At 40.7% G+C, this 20,235-nt stretch overlaps 1 protein-coding gene across 1 annotated transcript; it reads left to right on the forward strand.

Annotated features, from left to right (window-relative positions):
- Window positions 1–270: 270 nt before the first annotated feature.
- SFTPD (surfactant protein D) lies at window positions 271–19,825 on the forward strand. Its single transcript, XM_073353266.1, is given in 8 exon segments — window positions 271–328; window positions 3,741–3,955; window positions 5,945–6,061; window positions 7,141–7,248; window positions 7,665–7,781; window positions 9,241–9,357; window positions 11,075–11,158; window positions 18,259–19,825. Coding segments are annotated over 7 exon segments (1,119 nt in total). The 5' UTR covers window positions 271–328; window positions 3,741–3,756; the 3' UTR covers window positions 18,636–19,825.
- The last annotated feature ends 410 nt before the right edge of the window (window positions 19,826–20,235 follow it).

Genomic DNA, 20,235 nt, shown 5'->3' on the forward strand with positions numbered 1-20,235 from the left:
CTTTTCCAAGCAGTCCGCACCTCTTGGGTCTGCAGAGTGGCACTTCTCCCCATAAGCATCAGCACATGGGGATGGCATTCTTATACTAGTGTGACACTTCCGATTGTGGCCCTGTCCAGAACTAATAAAGCCCTATCCAAATGTTTCAGAACTTTAATAAAGCTATTTTTTCCTGTTTGATTCCAGAAATGGCTGAAGGGTCCAGAGAATTTTTGTATCTTCTCAACCAACTGGGACATCCCCAGAAATGAGGAGGGCATTGCTTCTTGAAAATATGCAGTGGGAAATTGCTTGCATAGTGTCCATTTGTTTAAGGCAAAAATGCATGGTAAGAGAAGAGCTCTGATGTATACCATTTATTGAATAGAAGGCTATTTGAGCTCAGTTATTGCAGAGATTATTTAGATCTTTTCCTTTCTGTGTAAATTTTAGATGTTGGCTTTACTGTTTGTGATGGGTGTACTCCCTGCACTGACCCTAAGAGGGCTGAATTAGGCCAGGTGAGCCCAATCAGCCAGTTAAGCAGCCAATGAGGGAGATAACTGGGAGGAAGCTGACCTGTGAAGGAAGAGGAGGGGCCTTTATAAACTCCCAGAGCTCAGAGCAAAAAGGGGCTCAAGGAAAGGCAGCAAGGCGCAGGAAGGAATAGGTCTTGGCTGCTGTGTAGAGGGTCCCTGAGCCAGAACCCGGAGTAGAGGGTGGGCCCAGGTTCCCAGGCCAGCCACTGAAGGAATGGCACCTGGGGCAGTGAATGGGAGGAGTTCCTGAGACTGCTGGTGAGCAGGAACTTTGATTCACATCTCCCCCAGAAGGGAAAACCACAGAGTGACCTGGACGGAGGGCCAAGTCATGAAGAGGGCACTGCAGTTCCTGGAGCAAGAGAAGAGCCACAGAGGAAAAAGAGATGGAAGGGTGTCAAGGTTCCTCCCCCACTCTGAACTCTAGGGTACAGATGTGGGGACCTGCATGAAAAACCTCCTAAGCTTATCTTTACCAGCTTAGGTCAAAACTTCCCCAAGGTACAAAATATTCCACCCTTTGTCCTTGCCGCTACCACCACCAAACTAATACTGGTTACTGGGGAAGAGCTGTTTGGACGCGTCTTTCCCCCCAAAATACTTCCCAAAACCTTGTACACCACTTCCTGGACAAGGTTTGGTAAAAAGCCTCACCAATTTGCCTAGGTGACTACAGACCCAGACCCTTGGATCTTAAGAACAATGAACAATCCTCCCAACACTTGCACCCCCCCTTTCCTGGGAAATGTTGGATAAAAAGCCTCACCTATTTGCATAGGTGACCACAGACCCAAACCCTTGGATCTGAGAACAATGAAAAAGCATTCAGTTTTCTTACAAGAAGACTTTTAATAAAAATAGAAGTAAATAGAAATAAAGAAATCCCCCCTGTAAAATCAGGATGGTAGATATCTTACAGGGTAATTAGATTCAAAAACATAGAGAACCCCTCTAGGCAAAACCTTAAGTTACAAAAAAGATACACAGACAGAATTAGTTATTCTATTCAGCACAATTCTTTTCTCAGCCATTTAAAGAAATCATAATCTAACACATGCCTAGCTAGATTACTTACTAAAAGTTCTAAGACTCCATTCCTGGTCTATCCCTGGCAGAAAACCCAGTATATAGACAGACACACAGACCCTTTGTTTCTCTCCCTCCTCCCAGCTTTTGAAAGTATCTTGTCTCCTCATTGGTCATTTTGGTCAGGTGCCAGCGAGGTTACCTTCAGCTTCTTAACCCTTTACAGGTGAGAGGAGCTTTCCCCTGGCCAGGAGGGATTTCAAAGGGGTTTACCCTTCCCTTTATATTTATGACAAAGGGGCATTGGCTGTGCAGAGCTAATCCCCAGAACAGTCAGGAGTAGAGGCCCCCTGTCACACTGATAAATTTAGTGAGATCCAGGTTATGCCCTGTATGACCCTGATCCACAGCCTGTCAATTTCCTTGGCCTTTTGATCATGCCTGGCGTGTGCAGTTTGCACAGGCTTAAACTGTGAGCTATAAATTACACACACTTTTTCCAAGATGCCAAATATTTGAGAGGTCATATTACTGTATGTGCTTGGATTCTGTCCTGCAGTCTCTTAGGGCAGATCAGTTCCTCCTTCCATTTGTTCTGCATTTGTGGGAAATCCCTTTCTTGTACCTGGTCTTCCCTTTCACCAGCGTTTCAAGATAAACTAAAATGTTGAAATATTCTGTAGCAAAATTAAACTGCTGTTTACTGGAATGCGATATGGGTGAGAAACCGGATGTCATGTTACTCAATGCATACCATATAAATGGAGAGTTGAACTCTTATTAAAGCATTCCTGTAATGCTTCTGTAGAGCACCAGAAATTATAGAGTAAGTGACTGGATATCATCAATGCTATAACTTTTAATTCAGTCCTTTAATGATTAAGTTGCATTCAGCATGTAGCAAAATTTATATTTTGAGTTTATTTTAAAATATTATTTATGGAATATGATGTGACTCTCTGAATACTTCTACACAGGTTGAAATTTAATATAGCAGGTGGCATTGTATTAAATGAATTTGAGTAATGCATCTCTTGCTTATTAAACAGATGATGTACTTCTAGGTTTGATTTTAACCATTTCAGAGAAGCCTGTCAGTGCTTAGCTAACCCTTTTCATGCCTGGGTGCAATGTATGTACAATAGAAGCAAGTTCTGGTATGTTTGTTAATTTCTTGGCTGCCAATTACTAAAATACACCGCGTTTGTCAGCTGACTTTTAGTGCAGTGCCTTTCTGAACAAATCAAACCTTTGATCTCGTCTGATGTTTTTCTGTAACTTGGTATTTTGCAAAAAGGGAGAAATCCAGTATGTTAACCATCAATCCCTGGATTTTAAGGCTTCAATTGTCACTTTATGGCCCAGCCTGTTTAAACGGTAGTGGCTCAGCAGGAGATCCTTGAGGCCATTATGTTTTAACAGGCACAATTGATGCAAGATCACAGGGTAACTATGGTCGCTGAGCTACCTTTGAATAGGGTGTAGCATGTGCTCCTTAGGACCCTTTCTGCTGGCTGATGTGGGGGAAAGAGCCATGACTCTTGATGTGGGGGAAAGAGCCATGATTTCCTAAATCCTCCAAAGCAGCCCCGCCCATACCAACATTTGTGTGACCAGGACTGCAGTTGTGTCCTGAATTACAAGGACAGCAATCCTGCCCAGCCTGCGTGCCCACTTCCCCAGCACGCACAGTGCACCTGAGCAGGGCTCAACCTAGTTCACTCGCTAGAAAAGCAGTTGCTCTGCTCACTTAAATCTTCCGAATTGTTTCCTGCTCCAGGAAATATATTCTGCACAGGAGAACCTCTCACCCACCTGGAGCCCCAATGGCTGCAGTGGGGAACCACATAGGTGCCCGTCCACATGGGATAAGGAACAGGATCAGGACCAAGTGTTTGCAAACACTTAAATAGTGGATGGCATGATGGGACTTAAATTTAGCTCATTCTGATTTTGCATGGTGAATAATTTAACAAAGGACAAACTTAAAGTTTTATTAAGATCTGTCCAGAATTTAATAAAGTGTTTTCCATGAGCACTGATGCTTTATGTAAAATAATGATGAACCAGGATAACTGAACTCGAATGGAGGCATTGAGCATTTCTTTGTTTAATCAGTTTGCACTACAAAATATAAACTGATTACATGGAGTCAAAATGTTCTTAGAGTAACTCTGTGATTTTTTTTTTCAACAGGGCAGACGCCTGAACAATGCTGCTGCTTCCAACACTGATCACTTTTGCCCTGGGAATATCCCTGCTGAACACATCCACTGCAACTCCAAGCCAGGTTCAAAAATGGGAGCCAAATGCATGTGCAGTAGTTGTATGTGGACCTGCTCAGAATGGATTACCAGGCAGAGATGGAAGAGATGGGAAGGAAGGCCCTAAAGGAGAAAAAGGAAGTCAAGGTATAGAAGTATTTACTTTCTAATGTTATGCTTACTATTCACATGTCTGTCTGGTATTTTTTTCCCAACTGTTTCTCATTAAAAAGATGCTTCCTACAAACCATTTAGCTCTGCAAAACTTGTACAAAAAGATGCAGCTAATCATATGGTATGTAAAACCTGAAGGTCCTTATGTTCCTACTGGTAATTACTGAAGGTTGGGATAGAGCTGACAGTATTGTCCATATTCAACATGAAATCTCTTATTGGATAGGACTGGATGCCTCTGGGGTAGATGAAGTGCTGTAGAACCTTTAATCTCTGGATCATCAATTTGATATCTGGCTTGGGTTGGTAGTGATTGAAAGTTGTTACTGCTAGATGTGGCTCAGAAACAGATTTTTAAAATGCAATTTTCCCCAGTTTTAAAAAAAATCAAAATATAAAAATAAATGTAGACTAGCTCTATGTTGGCTCAAAAAAAAAAATCCCTATGAAAATTGTCTAAATTTTCTTTCCCAAAAATATCCAGAAGTTTGAGGACGACAGAGGGTCAAACAAGGGGAAATATGCATGCTGAATGTAAATATTCAATTGGGGCTAGATTCACTTCAGTGAACCCTTGGACTTCAGTGGAACCACTCACATGGGTAAATACTCTTTGGAGTGAGAGAGTTCCCACAGTAAAATAAAGCAGAGAATTTGACTGTGGTATTTCTTTTCAGAGTAGCTTTATTTACCCTGCATATTTAAAATAACTTAGCTACAATAAAAACATTTTCCTTTCTACCTGCCCCTTACCTCAGAGCAAGTCTGTTTAGCAAGAGCTCCATCAAGATATGTTGTAGGGTATTACTCTGTAGTTTGCACAATTACTTAATTCCTAATATAAATCCCAGAATACACGCTAGAAAAAAAACCTGGCTTTACAGAACTAACAAAGGTTTCCCATATAGAGGTTTACATTGAAGGATTACTTTCTCATTCAATAATATTGCATTTGGTTACAAATTATAAAAAGGGAGTTAATTAATTTACAATAGGTACCTAAAAGAACCTGTCATATTATTCATTGTGAATAATGTATATGAACAATTTAGTCTTTATTCCTTTTTGTACGTTGTCTACAAACAGTTCGTCATTTTTGTACATTAGCTCATTCTTTGCAATTGCTCGCTGAACAGTTTTGTGAAATTTTATTTGCAGACTCATCTTTGAGTATTTGGTATTATTTTGCATGGCTTGTTTATTCCTGCAAGTCCCCTGGTTTTCTTTTCCAAACAGAAATCACCCTTACTCCCCTCTTTTTGTCCACAAATTATTCTTGAACATTCTGAATTGTTTACTGAATCTACTGTGTGAATAATGAAAAGAGCTGTCCAAAGTAGTCCAAGGAGCCTTTCCATTGTGAATGCTCTTGCACATATATATTCATGGTGGTATTTGGAATGGTTTTGCTCTCCTCTTCCATTTTTGTGAATAAAAACACAAATTTCATGAATACATAAATAAAAGTGAGCACAGATTGGTGTGTGTTATGTTCAAGAATATTAAACCAATAATTCCTCATTATATTTGCTCAGGTCTACACCACTGATTAATTAAACACACAGAATATTCTCTTCCTTGATTCACACAATATTGATTTCTGTTACATATCTTCACTCTTGCCTCAGGAGCAGCCTTTTCAACATGTGTCTTCCATTTGCTATCACAATTATTTTAATCCAAAATAAATCATTAAACCATCTTGATATGTTGGAAGAGGTGGACAGTTAATGAACTGATACTAATATTGCAATCCAATCACGACCATAGCAACTCACTAGACTTTATATTTTATTATTAGATTACAAGGAGCAGGTTCTTACCTGATTTACACCCTGATGAATTGCAAGCAGAATTTGGCCCTAATTTAACAAACCTTATCCTATTCATCTGCAAATCTCTTGCAGCTCACTCACTTTTTTCTTTTTTAAATCTATTATTTTTCTTTTGACCCAATGCTAGGATTACAAGGATTAAAGGGGTCACAAGGTCCCCCAGGAAAGATGGGCCCTGCTGGATTAGTAGGAGGGAAAGGCTCACCAGGAGAAAAAGGCACAAAAGGGGATATTGGAGATAGAGGTAAGAGCTATGATTATTTTGATTGGGGAGGTTAATGTGATCACTAGCTACTAATCATCTGGAAAAAGCTTAAAAGAACTGGAATTAAGCAGAGCTAAAAGTAAGCATGTTTACTCCAACTAAATTAATCTTAACAGTGGACCTTCAAGTACCTATGATACATGATCTAAGGGTTTATAACTACTGTTATTGGGATAAAAACTGAACAAAAGTAAATTTAGGTTAAATATGCAAATATATGTATTTTTTTTTAATGTATATTGGAACAATCATATACAGCCCCAGGGGACAGAGAAAATCTCCTGATAGTAGAGATGAGCCTACACCATCAAGTGTGGATGTAAGGCTTAGTTTGGGCCTAATAGCAAAACTGTGTAAAGACCAGTGGCTTAGCTTCACAGGAGTTTGAACAAAGCATTTATCTAGCCTTGATCCTTGTACCTTTTCATCCAAAAATATTTTACTTTGAATTTCAACCAGTTTTGTAACAAAACTGCAAATTTCACATGATTTTCAAACAAAACTATAAATGAGGCTAGGGCATGTTCATTTGGTACTAATCTAGGTACATGTGAAATTTATTGAACTTTTCAGTGAACCTGGTCTTAGTTTTGCGTTCATCTTCATAGAGACTATCAAATGAGTTTCATATTGTTTAACTGCAAACACTTCATATGTGTCCTACCAAACAGGGCTTTCCTATTTTTAGTTTATAACATTTTTAAAAATGAATAAAAATTACTTTGCATACTCAGAATTCAGATGAACAGAACTCTTTAAAACAGATTTTAACTTTGTCAGAATTCTCTAATTTCAAACAGAACTCCCTTTCCCTTTGGATTTTGCACCAAAAAGAGTAATCTAATTTTCATTATTGAATTGACTGCTGATTGTATGTTATCACATTCCAGGTTAGCAACTCGCAACCTATTCAGCTCAATTTGTTGCCCACACACAAAGTTGCAACCAGTCAGGCATTATTTTAAAAAAAGGATCTTTCCAAGAAGGGACAGTAGTTTTAATAGGGTTATAATGTAAACAAACATGTCATGTATTTCCTTTTCACCCTGTTTCATCAGGATTGCAAGGAGTGCCAGGTTTGAAGGGTAACCCAGGCAATGCGGGCCCTTCTGGGCCAAAGGGGGATAGGGGTTCACCAGGTGAAAAAGGAGTAAAAGGGGAGAGAGGTAAGTGGTGTCATTAGACTGTACTGCACACTTCAGTGATTGTTTCCAATCGAATAGTGCTGAATTTGAAAATAGATCATTGTGGGTTGGACGTGTGCAATTTTCGTTAATGTTCTCTGATTTCTATATGGTATGGGAATTATACAATTGAATCATCTGGCTTTGATGGGATAGTTTGATGACTGTGCACCAAAAAATAGTTGGAATTTTCCCTGATATTTATAACCTATTACATGATGGTGCTAGATTTCAAAATCCACACACTTCTTAAGTCTCCCTGTGCATTCACTCAGAGTCTATCATCAAGTAACTGGCAAAGCCCAGAATTATTCCCACTGGGAGACTCGCTGTAATAAAAAACACCTGATAATAAAATTGCTGGTTTTGTACTTCTCATTCCCTTCATCACTCCCTAGGCCTGCCAGGAACTACAGGTTCGAAGGGGCAGCCAGGAATCGCAGGCTTCCCTGGGCCAAAAGGGGACAAAGGTTCAGTCGGTGAAAAGGGAGCAAAAGGAGACAGAGGTAAGTGATGTAGACAGGCTTGAATTCTGCATTGCAAAGACTGCTTCCAATTTAACAATTTCTCGGCTGCTGCAAATTGCCACAGCTCTGTTGCCTCCATTTGCACCAGCCGAGAACTTGTCCCATAGACTTAGGAGATAGTGAAGGACACAAGTTGAAAGGGTTCAAGATTCCATTTAGTTAAATACAAAGCCAAAGGCTGTACACTTATCTGAAGCATAACCAAATCTTCTTTGCCCTAGAAATCAGGAATCAGCTCTTGGGGAAAAAAGCCTCTCTAATGAAATTCATGGGAATTCTTAGTTCTAACCGATTGAAAACTACTGAGTGAATAGCTTGCTTTTTTTTCCCAAAATTTCAGTGTTTCTATGTTTAACCAGTGCCAGTTAGAGCTTATCTACACATGAAATTTGGCCGGCATAATAATAGTGGAATAAATATATAGCACTGTTGCTATGTTGATCAATTTCCCTGTGTACACAAGCTCTTAAGGGAGTTAGGAGTACAAAAATAAGCATTCCCGGAAAGTTAAACTAACTTTCCTGACAGCAAACAAGTCCTTAATTTGAGTTCAAATAAGGACATATCTTATCTAAACTAGTTTCACCACCCCACAGTACATGAATTGCTAAATCTTAACAGAACCTCTGTTCGTATTTACCTGCAATCTCTACATGATGTCAGAATTATTTAAGTCTAAATAAAATTGCCTTATCTTTGATAAGAGAGTCTAATATTCCTAATTAATCTGATATTCATCATTTAAACTTAATGGGTATTAGATGGTGGAGTTACATCTACCATTATTAGATGCACTCTTCACGTTTTACTATGCAATTGTTGCTCAGGCAGAGTATCATCAAGCAAATGGCAAAGTGCATATATGTCATTACTGTAATTATAATTCTTAATAGTGATATAGTGCTTTGCATTTTCAAAACGCTTTACAAATATTAATCAGTTCTGAAGGCATGTCACCCTCTGGGGTGATTATCCATATTTTACAAATGAAGAAATTGGGGCACGACTGGTGGAAGTTGTAATTTGTCCAAGATTAGCAGCAAGTTTCCATTAGAGCTTCTATTAGAACTCAGGGATCCCTGAATCTCAGCCCCGTGTTCAGATAAATAAAAATATGTGAGGGCATTGGTTATCCATCTATTACAGCGGTGGACTGTGTGTCAGGACACCTGGGTTCTATACCTAGCCCTGCTACTGTTTCACTAAGTGGCTTTGGCCAATATGGTTGACATCTCTGGGTCTCAGTTACTTCATTTGCAAAATGGGTATACTACTGCTTAGTTCAAAGATGGCATCAAGGCTAAATTGATGGATTGTTGGTAAAATATTATGAGATTTTTAGAGGAAAGACGGTGTGTAAATGCCCACTATTTTATAGATGAAATTAGAAAACTACCTGCAGATTAACTTGTTCTTTTTGTATCCGTTTCACTTGTTCTAACAATAGGGCTACAAGGAAGCTCAGGTTTACAGGGCCCCAAAGGGCAAATTGGTTCTTCTGGGCTAAAAGGTGATAAAGGTTCAGTAGGTGAAAAAGGAACAAGGGGAGACAGTGGACTATCAGGTAAGTAGAGCAATGGGTTTGTTTGTTTGCTGGGGAAGGGATTTAAGGGTTTTCTCGGTTGCTGTGTGCTAATGAATTTTGGACCACTTTCTGTCCCACATCCACAAGAAGGCTCAAGTAAGCTCCATCTGGGGAAAAAATAAGTATATTCAATTTACATGTGCATAATTTACATTATGTAAAATTGGTTCACCTGCAAAATGAAAGACATTTCCTAAATATAAAGATCAAAATATGACTATGAAATATAAGATTAATCAGTAGTATTTTATAAATTATATATCAGTCATTTGTTTCATAGATAGAATCCTGGTCCTACTGAAGCCAATGACAAAACTCCTATTTACATAATGGAGCCAAATTTCAAATCATAAAAATATATCTCTTTCCACATCACAGAGTAGTAAACCCATTCTAGTGATTACAAAATCTTCCTATGTATGATGAATTTATATTTTCAAAAATAATTTTAAAAATAACTGCTTCCTTTCTCACCCTTTTCTGCCTCAGAAAAAATACCTCAAAATTTTCATGAGGAATCCAGTATATTTGTGGATATAGCTCGCTGTAGAATATTTTAATCTTTAGATTGAAGAGGGAGGGTCAAGGAGCTTCTTACTTTAGAACAAATGATAAAACACTTCATTAGAGCTTAACTATCCATTATATTCTACATCTCTAACACAGACATTAACCCCAGGGTGGGTGTTGGATATCGCTTTTGGTAGCTTGCTAAAATGAGATTATACTGAGAGTAATGAGAGAATCAAAATATCACACTATCCCAGGATGCAGACTGTCTTTTACAGAGTGTTTGCACGTGTGTATGTAAATTATCTAGATAAATAGATTGAGATCTAGATAATACTTCGTATGTAGATAAAGTAAAACCAGCATGTCCACGTTTGTAACAATTTGTGAACCAGTCCCTAGGGTACTATTTAGAAGTGCCCTTCCCCCCACATCCGCCCTTCTACAACTTCAAAACACCGTCCTCCAACTCCACCTAATTGTTTACAGAATGCAAAATGACACATCTCAGTGATATAGTAGCAGTGGGGAAAGCATTTTTAGCATTATGTAGACCAGGAAGACCAGTCTGGGCACTCAGGGCATGTCTACACTAACCGGTAGATTGGCAGTGCTGCAAGAGTCGATACAGTGAGTGTCGATTTAACAGGTCTGGTGAAGACACGCTAAATCGATGGGAGAGCACTCCCATTGATTTGTGTACTTCACTTCCCTGAGAAGCTTAAGGGAAGTCGACGTCGACACAATGCAGTGTAGCCACCGCGGTAAGTGGATCTAACTACGTTGCCTTCAGTTACGTTATTGACATAACTGAAGTTGTGTAAGTTAGATCAATTTACTATGGCAGTGTAGACCAGCCCTCAGAAAGTGATGTATCTACAGACTTAGGTCCCCAAGCACTGTATGTGTGGATAGTATAATGATGTTTAGTCCTGTCCTTAAACAGAGGGAGTAAGTAGAACTGATGCAATCTTTCCTTCCAGTTATGGATAAACACATCCACACATCCTGTGTAATTCTTATCACATAAAAAAGCTAGGCAATCCAGGTTTAGATCTATAACGTGAACATATAGAGGTGTAGATCATAACTAAGTCATCTAGAGTAGAAACTACAGGTCTGCTGTTATTTGTCTATATTGCTTATTAGTTGTAACATTAAGATTAATGCAACTTTCTGTATTCAGAAATCAATCTCCTTAAAAGACAAGTAAGTACTTTGGAAGGGCAGCTGAGAGCTCTGCAAAGCAGCTTCTCCAAGTACAAAAAAGGTAAGATGATGCTGTAGTTGGATGGTGCCTTTCAACACAATTTTAGCTCTGATCCCTTTTAAGTCTTCTGATTTGTAGTCTGATGCATTTAAACAATGCCTCAGACTTATGTGATGCTTTATAAAATATAGAGCAGAGCACTTTCTCTGCCCCAAAGACAATACAAAGGCCCAATCCAATGAGGGATGAATTCTCTGGAGTGATCCCAAGTACCCTCTGATCTCACTGAATCCAGTTACAGGCACGGAGCATCTCTCAGTAAGCACTGGTCTCCTCACAAGATCAGGAAAAGGACTGTTCTTCTCATAAAAGTTGTGCCACTTCAATTAAACTGGTGAAAACTCCTGTGTGAACACTCTCTCAAATTGATTATACAATGGATTATATCAATTTAAGCTTAAATCATCAAGGAATCAAATAGAGCTGACTAAGCCAGCTTTAAATCAAATGAATGTCTACACAGGGCTTTTAAACTAAACTGGTTTAAAAGTACACCTTTAGTTAAACTGGTAGATCTTTGTATTTAGGCCAGGCCTAATACCAAGGTAATTAATAGAGTTGCTCAGAAATATCCCAGTGAAACCTTCTTTTATTGGAGTTTGCTCATTCATTGAAATCAAAAATTTTTAGTTTTCAATGAAGTTCTGATAGAACCAAACCTGCCTAGTTTCCTGCCAGCTCACCCACCTGACTCCTCAGCAAACCCGCTGGTGGAGTCACAGGGAGTTGAGAGCTTAGAAGCCCTTGGAGTCCTGACTGCCAAGCTCATGGCTCCTCGCCAGCCTGGATTCCCATGGTGGGCTGCCCTGGAACTGCAGAGCGTAGGGCCTCCAGCGTCCAGAGCTCCAGGGCAGCCCGCTAGGCTGAGTACCTCCTGATCCTGGACTCCATTCCCCTTTGGGGAGAATTTGGAAATTTTGAGGTTTTGTTCTGAATCAGAGTGAAACCAAAATTTGAAATAATGAAATCCTCTGGGAAACCTTTCTCTGTCCAGCTCTAGTAATTAACTCCAAAAACTAGAATCCTCTGCAAATCATGTGTTTGCTAATTGTATCCACCAGTGTGTGTTTGGCTAGCCTCAGACCATTTAAACCAGCAGTTTTTCTTTGAGTCCTACGTGTAGTCCACACCTCAGATGTGCATCATGTGCCTGAGACCTGAAAATCTTGTCAGTAATGTCTGCTGAGCTGTGTCTGTGCTCTGGAGCTCCTTATGCTCCATACCAAGACAAAAAGGGGCAATTCAGACTGACCCGCCTCTCCAGTTCCTTCTTCCCACTGCATGGCCAGAGTGGAGTTCTCTGTGTCTGATGATATCTTTGCACAGTCTGTAAATATAATTGTATAGAGTTGTTAGTCTGTCATTTTTAGTAGTCTCTTTATAGTTAGTGTAAATTAGTTTTCCCTGCCTTGGGGACCCTTCCTCTTTCTCCCCTGTCAGAGAAGGGCTATGCCTAGAGTTCTGGAGTTTAACAAGTGTCTATCCTGCACGCTCTCTTTCTTGGTCAGTGATGAGCCCCAGTGCAGCCTTGACTCATAGATAGGGCCCTACCAAATTCACGGTCCATTTTAGTCAATTTTATGTCATAGCATTTAAAAAATCATAAATTTCATGATTTCAGGTATTTAAATCTGAAATGTCAAGGTGTTGTACTTGTAGGGATCCTGACCCAAAAAGGAGTTGTGGGGGGGTCGCAAGGTTATTGGCGGGGGGGGGGTGGTACTGCTGCCCTTACTTCTGCGCTGCTGCAGGCAGCGGCGCTGCCATCAGAGCTGGGCAGCTGGAGAGTGGTGGCTGCTGGCTGAGAGCCCATCTCCGAGAGCTGCTGCCGGCAGCAGCACAGAAGTAAGGATGGCATGGTATGGTATTGGCACCCTGCTGCACTGCTGCCTGCAGAGCTGGGCCCCCAGTCAGCAGCTGCCACTCTCCGGCCACCCAGCTCTGAAGGCAGCAGCGCAGAAATAAGGATGGCATGGCATGGTATTGCCACCCTTACTTCTGCGCTGCTGCTGGCGGGGCGCTGCCTTCAGAGCTGGGCACCTGGCCACCAGCCGCTGCTCTCTAGCCACCCAGCTCTGAAGGCAGCATCAAAGTAAGGGTGGCAATGCTACAACCCCCCTAAATTAGCGTCACCCCCTGCAACTCCCTTTTGGGTCAGGCCCACCAATTTGAGAAACACTGGTCTCCCCTGTGAAATCTGTATAGTACATGGTAAAAGCACACAAACCACCAGATTTCATGGGAGGAAACTAGATTTCACGGTCTGTGCTGCATTTTTCATAACAGTGAATTTGGTAGGACCCTACTCATAGATTTTAAGGCCAGAAGGGATCATCAGGATCATCTAGTCTGACCTCCTGCACATTGCAGGCCCACAGAAACTCACCCACTCCTGAAATAGACCCGTAACATCTGGCTGCATTACTGAAGTCCTCAACCCATGATATAAAGACTTCAAGTTACAGAGAATCTGCCACTTAAACCTGTAAGTGACCCATGCCCCATGCTTCAGAGAAAGGGGGAAAAACCCCAAGGTCTCTGCCAATGTGATCTGGGGAAAAATTCCTTTCTAACCCCAAATATGGTGATCAGTTAGACCCTGAGCATGTGAGCAAGACCCACCTGGGAAAGAATTCTCTGTAGTGACTCAGAACCCTCCCCTTCTAGTGTCCCATCACCAGCCATTGGAGATATTTTCTGCCAGCAGTCACAGGTCAGCTACATGCCATTAAAGGCAGTCTCAGCATACCATCCCCTCCATAAACTTATCAAGCTCAGTTTTGAATCAGTTAGGGTTTTTTTGGCCCCACTGCTCCCCTTGGAAGGCTGTTCCAGAACTTCACTTCTCTGATGCTTAGAAACCTTTGTCTAATTTCAAGCCTTACCTTGTTGATGGCCAGTTTATATACATTTGTTCTTGTGTCCACATTGGCACTTAACTTAAATATCTCCTCTTATTTCCTGGTATTTATCCCTCTGATGTATTTATAGAGTGCCATCACATTTCCCCTCAGCCATTGTTTGGTTTGGCTGAACAAGCCAAGCTCTTTGATTCTTCTCTCCACTCATCTGATCATCCGACTAATCCATCTTTGCACCTTTTCCAGTTTGAATTAATTTTTCTTAACTATGGGAAACCAGAACTGCACACAGTATTCCAGATGAGGTCTCACCAGTGCCTTATATAAGGGTAGTAACGCTTGCCTGTCCCTACTGGAAATACCTTGCCTGATGCATCCTAGAACTGCTTTAGCCTTTTTCAAGGCTGCATCACATTGGCGGCTCAGACTCATCTCCACCAAGCACAGTATCTGCAGCTCCTTCCCTCCCTGAACCTGAGACAGATGAGAGTTTTGACTTAGGAAGTCCCTCATGGAGAAAGCCATGAGACCCTAATCAGAACCAGGCAGACTCCCCCCACCCCCATATGTTGGCCTCAGTCGACGAGCAGTTCCTCTCTAATCATGAGCTCCAGAATGGAGGCCAAAACTGTTAAGTCCAAAGACCCATTATCTAGGGCTTTTCATGAGAATAAGGGGCACTCTCACCAACACTGGACCAGATCCCCTTCCAGATCTGGTCCCATAGGAAGGAATCTCTCCCTGACTCCTTCTAAATTAGGTGAGTCCTTGTACTCAGGTCCTAAAGACTTAGGGTCCATCTAAACCTGCTGACTACAAGGGTAAGACACGCATAAGCGAGGATTTGTCTGTACCAACTTGAGCTCTGACTAATAAGCTGCAAGATCAGCACCTGCTGGCATCCAGCTGGCCCAGGCAATTCTGGTTTCTGGACCTCCAGCAAATGTCAGTCCATCCTTTCATTAGCATTCAGCCCTTCCCAGATCTGCTAACTCAGGAGAATGGTGGGATCAGACATCCCAGCTTGTCCTCTCTTCACCTCATGGCCTGGTATTTGTATGGGTGCTGGACCTAGAACATTATTCTTCGGAGACTTTTCAAATGGTTCTTAATCACAATTGAAAAGACTCCATCAGAAATGTTCTCTAGCTAAATTGAGGCATTTCTCTACCTTGGCACAACAAAACTAGTGGTGGCCAGAGACAGTAGATATTTCTGCATTTTTAACTACCTCCTCACTCTCAAGACATCAGGCCTTTTCCATTAGCTATCTGCAAGCCCACCTAGCATCAGTCAATATCTTCCACCCTTGGGGAGAGAGCTACTCTGTTCTCTGCCATGTACATTGGCCAGAATGGACAGTCTCTATGCAAAAGAATAAAGGGACACAAATCAGACGTCAAGAATTATAACATTCAAAAACCAGTCGGAGAGCACTTCAACCTCTCTGGACACTCAATAACAGACATAAAAGTGGCAATTCTTCAACAAAAAAACTTCAAAAACAGACTCCAAAGAGAAACTGCAGAACTGGGGTTAATTTGCAAACTGGACACCATCAAATTAGGCCTGAATAAAGACTGGGAGTGGATAAGTCACTACAAGAACTAAAAAAAACTAATCTCCCCATGCTAATTTGCCCCTACTGTTGCTCATACCTTCTTGTTCACTGTTTGAAATAAGTCACCCTGATTACCACTACAAAAGTGATTTTTCATCCTGTTGATAATAGCCCATTTTAATCGATTTGTCTCGACCGTCCACTGGGTAAGGCAACTCCCATTTTTTCATGTACTGCTATATATATCTTCCTACTGTATTTTCCACTCCATGTATCTGATGAAGTGGTTTTAGCCCACGAAAGCTTATACACAAATAAATGTGTTAGTCTATAAGGTGCCACAAGTCCTCCTTGTTGTTTTTTTAGATTCCTGAAGAGTCTCACTAGGACCCTCCGAGGTAGTGAATCTGACACCACTGTGGGGCCTCAATCTTGTACCCTTGGTACTTACCAGGCCACCCTTTGAACCACTGACCAAATGATCAGTGTGTTTCACTACCTGCCCTCTTTCCTGTCTCCTTTGGATCATGATTGGATTCTCAGTAGAGGAGAAAGTGGGGAAGCAATCAGTACACACCTCCCCTTAAATCCTTGCTACTGAATACAAGGAACTCCAGGGCACAACAGTACCAATGGACACGTCTTGCAGGATTTTTCTGGTCTCAGAGTCATGGTGCACATGTGGAATACAGATAGGGACCACACCTCTTGAAGAACCTCCCGTTACAGGTAGATAATCTCCATTTCTGAAACAGAAGTCCATGCAGCAGCTCCTGCTGGTTTGTAGAGAGTTGACTCATCACATGGTGCTGGCTCCTCCTTTTTATTTCCAGCTGCTAAACCACATTCAGAACAGCAAAATAGGCATAAAACACTTGCCTAATGTTAACAATTGCTGTAGCTGGTGCAAGGATTTTATGCTGTCACATAGGAGTGGAGGAGGCCCATGTTACTAATAATGGCAGGGAGGCAGTGTGAGCTATTACAAATGGGAGAATCGGCGTCCACAAGATAACTTCTGTACTAACATCTGGCCCACCCAGCAAAAAATATTTGAGAAACTTAGCAGAAATAAAGAGAAAAACTGTCCTCTGGGCTTGCAAGGGTGTGGGGAGATTATTAAAAGAGCTGTGTGATAACATTTGTCTGGAAAATTAAATCGATGTATTGTGGCCTTATGCCAGGTGTGTGTGTGTGTGCACGCACAAGTTTAAAAAGGGAGGAGTCATAGAGGGACTACTTCTTCACCATGCATTTTCAGTCCTTTCACCAATGAATGCAAAGCTTGTGGGTTGTCATGGTGGAAGCAGGAGTTTAGCATGACGTGTTACTGTGCTGAAGTGATATTAATTTGTGATAATGCCATTTTAACAGCAAGAGCAATCAAGATGTTACATTTAATAATGAAAGCTGAATGTCGGAACACTGTCCAAGACAAATTGTAGCAATCTGATGTTCTGATATGTGCCTTAGGCTTGATTTACACTGATGCCTAAGACTGTGCATCATCAAGTGCATACAAACCCGCACAGAGCACCACTGGCCCAGATGAATGTCTATGTACTTTCAGCTCTGCAGAGAAGATGCTATATTACAGGCTGTAAAAGTTTTCAATGCTTTCTTCCTGTCTTCTGAAGAGCTACTGAGACAGCAGTGTGCTCCATGATTTGTATGCAGTGGCTGCTAAGTACTGCACTTATCATGCTGACTTACATTTTTGTATGGTCTTTTATTGTAGTATGCTCTCCTAGTTAGATGTGACAAGTTAAAAATATAGCCAGAGTATTTAACAGATGCTTTTCACATGTCTTGTAATGAATACATCCCAGGATAGTGTTGGGGAAACCTCCAAAGGTTCAGAGTTCAGTTTTGATAAACACCTAAAACCTGAATGTGTAGCCAAACATCTCAAGTCTGCAAAAGCTGGATTGGAAATCTCACCATAGCAGGCTTCAAGCAATTCCAGTGCTGGCAAACCAGGTCAAATTTTGGTCCTATCTGGAAATACTGTGAGAATAATTTTTCATTGTCACATTTTAGTATTTCCAATGGTAGTTCTGCCAGAAATCCTGAAGGAATAGCCTTTATCACCATATTGTGGCAAGGTTCCAGTTCTGATAGAAACTTGAAGATTTAAAAGGAAACATAAAGGCATCAGGGTGAGATGCTGAAATATCTAGACGTTAATGGGATATTAAGGGGGGTGAATGTCAGGAAGAGATGGGTGGAGGTCTTCTAGTTATACTAGAAGCGAGCTGAGCTGGAAAAACAGATGGGGATTTGCAGCAAGCCCTAAATATCAGAACAGATAGAAGCTAATTCAGACCAAGAGGTGAGGAGTGAATTCCAAAATCTTCGGCCTCTCACAGAAAATGCCTCTCTTTGAATATTTCAGTGGTTCTAGGATCAGACCCTTAGGAATAGAATTTGTGGGCTTGGGGTTGGGATGAAAGGGGGTTTAGTTTGTAATTTAGCATGTAGCAATAATGATCACTAGTGATGGTAGTGATTTAGTGATGGACTCCATGATTCAGATCCTCAACTAGTGTAAGTGATATAACTCCATTGAAATCAATGGACTTTAACTGATTTCTGCCACCTGGCCCCATAAATCTGTTGACTTCACAAAATCATACTTAGCTAGTGGTCTAATGTGGAGATATCTCTTTGTTTTCTAGTTATAATGTTCCCGAATGGTAGAATTGTTGGTGAAAAGATATTCATGACCAGTGGCTATGAAGGCAACTTTGACAGTCTGAAACAAAGATGTTCCCAAGCTGGAGGCCAGCTTGCTTCTCCTCAGAATGCTGCCGAGAATGCTGCCATCCAGCAGATAGTTGTTTTGTACAACAAATTAGTGTTTCTTGGGATAAATGATATTCAGACAGAGGGCCGTTTCAAGTATCTAAATGGAGAAAACATTGTGTATTCCAACTGGCAAACAAGGGAACCAAATAACGACAAAGGCATTGAGGACTGTGTAGAAGTCTATTCAAGCGGAAAGTGGAATGACAAATCCTGTGGAGAGAAACGGCTAATTGTGTGTGAATTTTAAACCACCTGTCTCATTGCCTTTGCTTCACTTGATGGAAGTGACACATTCTGTAGTGTGTTAGTATCAAATATCTATCATTTTTAATGGGGCTTTGCAGGTATATAGGATTTCAAAATTTAAAACAAAATCATCAGATTCTGCTTTTTGTGCTAAACAATGTTAGTTCAAGTAGAAAGCAGTTTTCCTTCATGTACGGAGTCTGATAAAATCCAAATGAGCAGATGCAACCCCATGCAGAAGGATACATTGATGGATTAGTCTCCTAGGAAATACAAAACAGACTTGACATTGTTCTGATTGGCCACAAGAGGTCACCTGTATGCCTAACGAACATGCTTGGCAGTGCATTCTCTTGCTTGCTTAACATTTATAATTTATTTTTCTATTACTGTACTCCAGAGACATCCCATACTAGATCGGAGTTCGATTGTGCAAGGAGCTGTACAAACACTAGGAAGACATAGCCCCATAGAGCTTATATTTGACTTTAAGAAGTATTCTGTGCTTTTCTACTTGGAATTATTTAAGGACATATATCTGTGTTAAAACCTGGATCTGTTTGTTGAAATGCCTAGTGACCTGGAAGAATATAAGCTACCGCATTTTTGTACTGTTGTTCGTTGCTTGATTTTTTGTCAGTGAAATATTGTATGCACTGTACTTTCAGGTGTGAAGAGTTTACATGGAATTAGATGACAGACTGCATGAATTTCCCCAAATAGTCTCAGATCACAAAGAACTTCAGTAAAATCAGTTTAATTAGAAACAAAGAAAATCTTCTCAAAACAAAATGAATGATATGAAAGGAGGAAGGTGCTTAAATGACCCCATTACTGTAGTATTTGAGCTCCAATAACCTCTGTCCTGTCTGAGAGACTCCCTTTGATATCTTCATAAGACTCTTCCTTTTCCCAGGACAGACAGACTGGATTGCCTTCTGCTGTCCCAACACCCAACTGTACATCAAATTCTGCTTTTACACATTTGAAGAGGACTTCAATCTCAAATTTATGTGGCAATGCAAAAAGCTGCATGTAGAATTCAGCTGACTTAATAGGTATAAATAGCTCATGACTTCTCAGGCCAAATAGAACTCCATGAATGTCTTTTCTGGCTAATGTGGTTAGTCTGAAGTCAAAGTCAGTATCTCACTGCATCCTACACGTAGAGATAATATCTATGTTTCTCAATAGTTCCCTCTATATAAAATAGAAATTATTGACAGATGAAGCTGCATTTGTCACAGTTCTACTTAGTAGAAAGAATCTTTTTTAAAAATCTAAAAATATCTAATTAAAAGAAAGAGATTAAAAGTTGTATAGAGCATAAACTCTATCCTGAGCTTTTAGGCTAAGCATGTACCTGTGCCACATCAATAACTTGTCATATAGGGAGCTGAATATGATTACTTAGAGTACACTGTCCAAGATGTGTCCTTCCACCTTTACTGGAATTTCTGAGGCAGTTCCTACCAGGTCTTTAGGCAGCTCCTTTTCTGGGGTAGTCCACTGCTTCAGATAGATTAACCTTGCAACCTATTCTTCAGTCGGGACGCAGTACACTCCTTCACTGGTCACCTCTGGTGTTTCCTTGATTCACT

Source organism: Lepidochelys kempii, chromosome 7 (genome assembly GCF_965140265.1).
Source record: "Lepidochelys kempii isolate rLepKem1 chromosome 7, rLepKem1.hap2, whole genome shotgun sequence".
NCBI lineage: Eukaryota > Metazoa > Chordata > Testudines > Cheloniidae > Lepidochelys > Lepidochelys kempii.